Source organism: Nuphar pumila, chromosome 1 (assembly GCF_984573655.1).
Source record: "Nuphar pumila chromosome 1, dmNupPumi1.hap1.1, whole genome shotgun sequence".
Lineage (NCBI taxonomy): Eukaryota > Viridiplantae > Streptophyta > Magnoliopsida > Nymphaeales > Nymphaeaceae > Nuphar > Nuphar pumila.
In genome coordinates, this window is record NC_143249.1 from 9,738,628 (window position 1) to 9,746,462 (window position 7,835).

At 38.8% G+C, this 7,835-nt stretch overlaps 1 protein-coding gene across 1 annotated transcript; it reads right to left on the bottom strand.

Annotated features, from left to right (window-relative positions):
• Positions 1-712: 712 nt before the first annotated feature.
• LOC149847913 (pentatricopeptide repeat-containing protein At2g25580-like) lies at positions 713-4,314 on the bottom strand. Its single transcript, XM_090009712.1, has one exon. It carries the CDS (start codon positions 4,132-4,134, stop codon positions 2,566-2,568), a length of 1,569 nt encoding a protein of 522 aa, XP_089865838.1. The 5' UTR covers positions 4,135-4,314; the 3' UTR covers positions 713-2,565.
• Between the last annotated feature and the right edge of the window lie 3,521 nt (positions 4,315-7,835).

Sequence of the window (7,835 nt, forward strand, 5' to 3'; positions counted from 1 at the left end):
AATTAAACATAACATACAGACCCCATGTGTGGGAGTTGATTGATAAGTTTAGTTTGGGAAACCATCAATAATAATTCTGCAAGGGTTTTAGTGGTTATGATCAAACAAAGAAGTTCTTTTTATAAATTTCCAGATCAATCAAACAAATGAAGGATATGTTACATTTGGTCCTTAAGTAGGGTCGAGTAAGGTTACCAAACAAGGTGGTAAAGGCAAACCTCTTGCAATACAAATAATTAAAATGGAAGCATATTCTAGTGGCAGACCACCAATAAGACACCAACACGCATACAGCATAAAAATCTACAACCATTCTAACTGGGAATACCATTTTCAATTCAGATCCTGTAAAGTGTACAAAAGCTCCTTTCACCATGGAAGGAGTCACACCACACCAGAGTTACTGGAAGCTTCATAGATAGGTGGGAGGCGCGTTTTCTAGAAACTCACTTCCGAAACGTGATAGGAATCTTGATTCTCCTACGCTTCCCACACGTTTTTTCCTTGTTTCCTTACATGATTCCTATGTGCTTCTCTCACACTTCTTTTCATGTTTTTCATGTGCTTCCTTTCACGCTTCCCACTCACTTCTCATATACTTTTTTTAAATTGGCAACCATCATTTTTAGATTTTGAGAAGAATTTAATTCTTAAACTACAAAATCACAAAATTTAAGAAGTCATTTTTATTTTAGTTTTTATTCCCTTCTCCTTTGATTAGTATTTTGCTTCCCACTCGATCCCATATCACTTCTTTTTTTATTCCTATTTTTTGCTTTTAAATTGATCCCTAGCTTCCTGCTTCTTATAAATTTTAAAATATCTCGCTTCCACTTCCTAGTCTGGTAAACCTCGCACCACACTACTATGCAAACAGCACCTTCCCAAATGCAACAGTTCCCAAAGTGTTGCCAGCACAAAAAAAAAACTGAGAAAGACAAAGTAACTTTTAAATATAAAAGACCAGAACACAGCCCTGTAACCATTCAGAAGGCCAAAGCTTAACTGAGTGATCCCTGATAATGTTGCAGTTTAGCACACTTACTGATAGTACTTGACACAGCCAACTGATGCAGGGCCCAACTTTTTGCTCCAACATCTGATCCACATGATTTTTAATCTACATTTCTGGTACTATAAGAGCATAATTATTCTGCTTACAATTCTCAAAGTTTTCAGGTATTGGAACTAAATCATAAATGAAGATCAGCGCTAAGACTAATAATGACTTGAAATTTAGAAGATTCTTAACCTTTCTTTTGACTGAGGTTGCATCTATCGAAGCTTAGGAGAAATTTAAAGAGTCCACTATAAAAATTTTCATAGAATAACACATACTAAATTAGAGCTAAAAATATAATATGTACATTATATATTACAAAAGGGCCTTCCATGAAAGTGTGTAACAGAGGAGCACAGAGGTTAAACTCTCTTTTAAGTCCTTAACAAATCCATTGAAGGCATAGATAAGTTCATGTGCAGCTTTCAGTAAAAATAAGAAACAATAATTATTTGCAGCTTTTGAGAGAATAAAGCTTGTTTCCACTTTTTTGCAGTTCATTATTTTGTATCTCACTAGTTTACATGCTAATTTATGTAGTTTACCTAACTTATCATGGGCAGTCCGATTAATGGGGATTCTAGGCCCATTTCTTCATTATAGAATCCTAGTATCAACCATTCGCCTATCTGGTCACCAAAATTACATCGAGAGGAAATAATAGAAACTAAAAGGTGGTTCTTTGTATTATAGCTGGATCATAACTTCATTTGGACTGCACTTGTTTCCAAATGAATCATTTGCAAGACTCAGGATCACGTACTAACTTCACCCCACTAGATGGTTTCACTCCTCTCATGTGATGATATCACATCTTCCATGTATATGAATGAATATTTTGTTTCAAAAGATATGTTTCAAATTGTTAAATTCATGATGACATATGTAGCATATATTTCATTGTTAATGTTAATAAAACGGGATAAAAAACCAATGTGCTTTTTGCTTTAATTGGCAAAGAATAGCTATAGTCTTTCAATCACTTTTTATTGATAGAAAACCCTGTCCTTGGTTCAAAATAATCTCAACAATACAGTTATAAGAACGATTCAAAGCAAAAGTTCAACTAAAAGAAAACTGACATGCCTGGTGGATGAAAAAGGTTTCCAATCCATTAGTAAAATAAAGAAGGCGTACAACATGTAGCTGTCTAAAATGGATTAATTCCACTGCATGAAAATACACTATCTTCATAGTTTTGATGTTATATGTTCTTATTTTATCAAAATTTCTAGGAAACCCATGACGCTGGATTCAGATGATTGACATTCACTGTGGTTAACAAGATTATATGGGAAAACTAGTAATATGAGAACTCCCTGGGTTAAGACGCCAGTAGATAATGCAATGAGCAAACTACGCTGATAGAGGAGCATACCTTTTAGAGCCACACAATCACTACAGTTGCTCTATCACAATGAACAAATTGAACAAATATTACTGGGGCCCAGACAAGATACCTAAGAAATGAAGATGGAATAAATTATCCAAGCAACCACTGCTTTTTACCAGTAATCCCTGCAAGAGCACACACCATCCTTGAAATGGTGAAATCTCTTAGCATCCCTGACGATAAGTTCTCGACCAACAATCTTCGATATAATCTTTAAAGCACTGTGGCAATCACCACATATACGAAGGTTCTTAATTATTCGAATAGGTGAACAAGCAGCGCTACTGATGAGTCCATAGGCAATAGCCAATCTCTCACTATGATAAAGCAAAGCTTCCTCTTTTGATTCTCGGTCTATATCGTGCAACACAAATCTCGTATCAGGTACGTATCCAGCATCACTCATCTGACCACTCAACGCTCTCAACTGTTCGTAAATCCTATCTTTTTCAGGGTGAGATGTATCCCCAGCCCTATACTCATGGACCTTGCTCCTGACTTCCAACAAATTCTGCCCAGCCTTCCTCTTAGCCTCTTTCTCTTTCGCCAAATCCGAAGCTTTCACAGGCAAAAGACCAGACTTAGATTGTTCGGTCAGCCTCATTGGGTCTAATTGTTCAACAAGCTGGGCACAGCGATCGCCCAGCTCCATATAGCCATGGACTCGACTAAGATTCATCAGTGTCTCCCAAACATGAACAGTCGGCTCCACCGGCATGTTCTCGATAAACTCCAATGCTTCATCGATGTGCCCAGCTTTCCCAAGCATATCTACGATCGCCACATAATGCTCCATTCCCGGAACAATCCCATATTCCTTGCTCATCGACTCAAAATGCAACATCCCCTCGCACACTGCTAACAAGGCGCCACAGGCAGCAAACACCCCAATGAACATCAATCCGTCAGGCTTCAACCCAGTCATCTTAAACTGATTAAATACATCAATGGCATCCTCTCCCAACCCATTCTGCGCAAGTCCGGTTATCATCTTATCCCACGTTGTTAAGTTCCTCTCGGGCATTCTCTCAAACACTTGGTGTGCATCATTCATGGCGCCACACCTACAGTACATATCGATGATCATATTGTACGCTTTCACCTCAATCCTCTGCCAAGACCTCACAATGTAGTCATGAACAGCCTTTCCTTCTTCCAAGCACTTCTCGTCGCCACACGCCTTCAGAAGCCGCAAACAGCTCTGCAAATCCACAGGGATCCCCTGTTTCTCCAACAGGGCGAGGACCTCCACGGACTCCTTCATCTTACCTTCCTTGCAGAAAGCTTCCATCTCATCAACAGTTCCCTTATACCCACCACCCTCAACCGGTTGATCCTCGGCCGTTCGAGCCAGTGCCTGGCCTGGCACGGTGCCACCCATTTCACCGCCATACCCATAGTTGGTGTGCTGGAAACGAGTTGGGTATTCTCCAAAATTTGTGGGTTCCGATTGAAAGAGCACTCCGGGGGCAGCAGCAGTAGCGGTGCTAAGGAATCTCGCAAAAGGTTGAAGATTTATGGAAGGTAAGAAGCATTCTGATGGTACTAAACGCTCAGAGCTCGTGATATTGTGGCTGTGGGCATCACCAAGAGGGAAGGATTGAGCAAGAGAAGAGTGGGATGGCCGAGAGAGAGCTGATATCGATCTGAGGGTAAGAATGGTAGCTCTTCTCCTGAACATGATAGCAAAAGCCCTAGTTTTGAGGTCGATGAGGAGGAGCTAAGACGCCTTAATCGGTCGATATCTGGCTCACAGTAACACCAACCTCTCTCTTTCTTCTTCTTCTTCTTCTTCTTCTCGAGAGAGAGAGAGAACAAACGAGGGCACCGGCGCGTTGGTGGGAGGCGTTTCCTTTGCAGGTTTCTCAATTAAATCCCCCAGCATATGAATCACTTTTAAGGGCAGTTAACAGGTCGGGTCTGACCGGATCCAATAAGTCCCGACCCAAACGGATCTCATGAGTTGAGGATCTTGTCTAGGGGTGGACGTCAGGATGGATCTCTGCCGGCTGTCTTTTTTTTTAAGAAAGGATCTGCCGGGTTGTCGGGTACACGGCCCATGCCCAATTCAAGTCGGGCCGGGCCTGGCCTGACAAGGTAATCAAGCCCAAAAGAGGCTCATCCCATTTGTAAAATATAGAGGGCTCGACAAGCCCGACGCATTAACCTAACCGGGTTGGGCTTAAAGGACCCAGCCTGAGCCCAGTATAACCGAGTGGGGCCAGGCTCAAGCCCTAGTTGGGCCCGGCCCTATGTCTTCTTGTCCAAGTCTTGGCTAGGGATATAAATGCATGGGTCAGTCTCAGGACAGATATAATCTGGCATAAAGATCATTGGATTTGGAATTGGATTTAAACTTGGATAAATAAAGCCTTCCCTTAATCCATATCGGATATACACTAATTGGATGTACATTTACATAAAATCAGACCGAATTTTGTCAAACTTTGAACAGGACATGGATTCAGAGACAAATGTAAGATACGATAAAACCCGATTCAAGTTTGATATGATTTTGCTTACAGAACCAGATTGAATAGACTCAAATTCGGTTGGATATCTGGCCCAAATCTGAACCATTTATATCCCAAGCCCTGGGCCTCCTGGCCATGCCAGAAACGGTCCACTGCTGCCAAGTTTGCTTAATCTCAAAACTAGGCTTGGGTTCAACTGGGCTAAGCCCCAAAATAAGGCCCATAAAATCTTGGATCAGGCCCACCAGGGGAAAATGAAATGGAGAAACACCCAAGCCTAGTCTGACCTGATTACTTACCAGGCAAAGCCTCGGTCTGGATCACTCGAACTCAAACCCGAAGGTTGGTCCACTCTATGTGAGTACTAAAAAGCCATTGAGATACCTAGGCCAATTTCGAGTCCTATTAGAGATATGGACATGAGGTAGGGGCCTTGATCGGCCTCTTAGTACATGGATCCAGATGGGCCAATCTTGGTCACATGAGAAACCTACATCCCATAACAAGCTTGGACGGTGAAATCGGTGCTCTGCAACATTGATGTAGGAGCGGAACATCATGCAATCCGGGTTCAAGGGATCCACTTTAGATTGAGTTTTTTAGCTTGGGTTTTAATTTGGAATTTTGTATAGATTTAGATCTTTGTTAAATAGTAGAGATTCATCTCGGATCCAATTTGGAATTAGGGTTTGTCATGTTCCTTACAATACTTAAACATAGGGATTTTGTAAGGATGGTTGATTGATGCATTTTTTATTTTAATATAAAAAATAATCTATATGTTGCATATAGGACAGATGGAGGTGGGAAGTTACATACCATGGTCTAGGGCAAGTACCCGTTCAATATTAATGCTTCTAGTGGATTTTGACATATAATATGTGAATGATCTGCTCATGTTAAAGTGCAAAACTATTGTATACCTGTGTACTATTACAAGTGTTTTAGAAACTACATTTCTTTGCATAATGTGAAAGTAGTGAAACACAGTTGGTTCTAAGCCATTGCCATGAAGGTCTCTCTAATGATAGTGTTCTCAAGGAGACTAACAAGGGGAAATAGTCCTTTCATATGCGAGCTAATTTACTGAAGATAATGATTGTATATTCGAATTCTTGTTAAGGATTGTCAGATAGGCAAGATTCGTCTCAAGAGACCGAAATCTAGCGCAGAACTTTACCCAATCAAATTTGATGATCATATGCACGTGGCAGCATATGAAGGCAAAGTGACTTTTTTTGATATATATATCACCAACGTCTTAGACATGCAAATAAGAAGATTGTTTCTTACTTAAACTCTAGTCATGCTATTTCTGTTAATAAAAATAACAAAATAAAAGTGTGAGAGAGTTGTCTTGTTGGCAAAGCTCACAAACTTCTTTTTGGTCACTATTTTTCTTCTACGATATCTTCACTCAAACTTCTCCACGCCGATGTCTGGGGGTTTGCTTCAGTCTCTTCACATGAAGGATTTTGCTTTTATTTCCTCATAGTGGATGGTTTTTCTTGTTTCTCATGGCTCTTTCCATTACCTACTAAGTCTCAAGTGTTTGAGTGTTTTAAGTATTTCAAGCATGTTACTAAAAAGCAACTTCAACTTTTCATTCATTTTTTTTAAACTGATAATGGAGGTGGATTTACTAATCATGATTTTCAAAGTTTTTTATCAGACCATGACATACTTCAGAACAAAATAGGCTCATTGAGCACAAACATTGGCATGTCATTGAAACATGGCTTAGCCTGTTACATACTTCCTCTTTGTCATATTTCTTCTAGGTTGATACCTTTCTCACTGCCGTTTACATCATTAACTATCTTCCAAGCCTAGTTCTTAGACGTAAGATCTCGTCTGAGCTTCTCTTTCACAAACCGACTGACTATCATCATCTATGTGTCTTCGGTGCCCATTGCTATCCACTTTTAACGCCCTATAATACCTCTAAATTTTAGCCCAAGACCACTCCCTGTATTTTTCTTGGCTATGCCTCTCGTCATAAGGGATACCTTTGCTTTGACTCCTCTTACAATCACACCTATATTTCTTGTCATGTTTACTTTGATGAATCTGTCTTTGAACATGTCTCTTTGTCTGCTCGTCCTTCCTCACCTAGTCTTTCTGAATGGGGTCTCTCTTAGACCGTCATCCTAACCTCCTCCTGATCCTCCTCAGTTGCTTCTTCCTAATTCGACGGTCTCCCTTGATATTCTTATAAGAATTGAAGATTGATCTGAGGAGTGGAGAAGCTATTTGAAGAATCATCTCAAAATCACTTGGATTTTGAAAAAGAATTTTGAAAATATGATATAATTCTTTCCTAAATGATGAATGAATTTAAAAGAATTTAAAATTTGGTTTTTAAAAAGCATATTTCATTCTTTAAATGAATTGAAATAAGATTGAAGATATAATACATTTCTGACTATAGTCATAAAATGTATTATATAATAATCATATTTAAATTCAGATGAAGAATAAAACACATTTTAGTGCCTTTATAGAGTTTAAAATAAAATTAACTCTCAATATATTCTGACTATGGCCATTGATATATATTTTATGTTAATTTTAAGTTAAACTCTGATAAAGGAAGAAAATATTTAAAAATACGATGATTTTTTGAAAAGGGATCTAGTGTGGATCCAATGTTATTCCATAAAAGATAAAAATCCTAAGCATTGTCCACATTTTGACTATGGCCATCAATGTGAATCATTTGCTTAAGATTAATTACCTCTTATTAGAATGGTGCACGTGTCATTTGTGTTCCCATTCGTGAATTTTTGAAATAAAAGAGAAAAATGATATGAAATAAACAATTTTATGCTCATACATTCTATTCTAATGCTGGAAAGGTAAAATTCTCATTAAATGAGTTTATTACAATTTTCAAAAAAAAAATGAA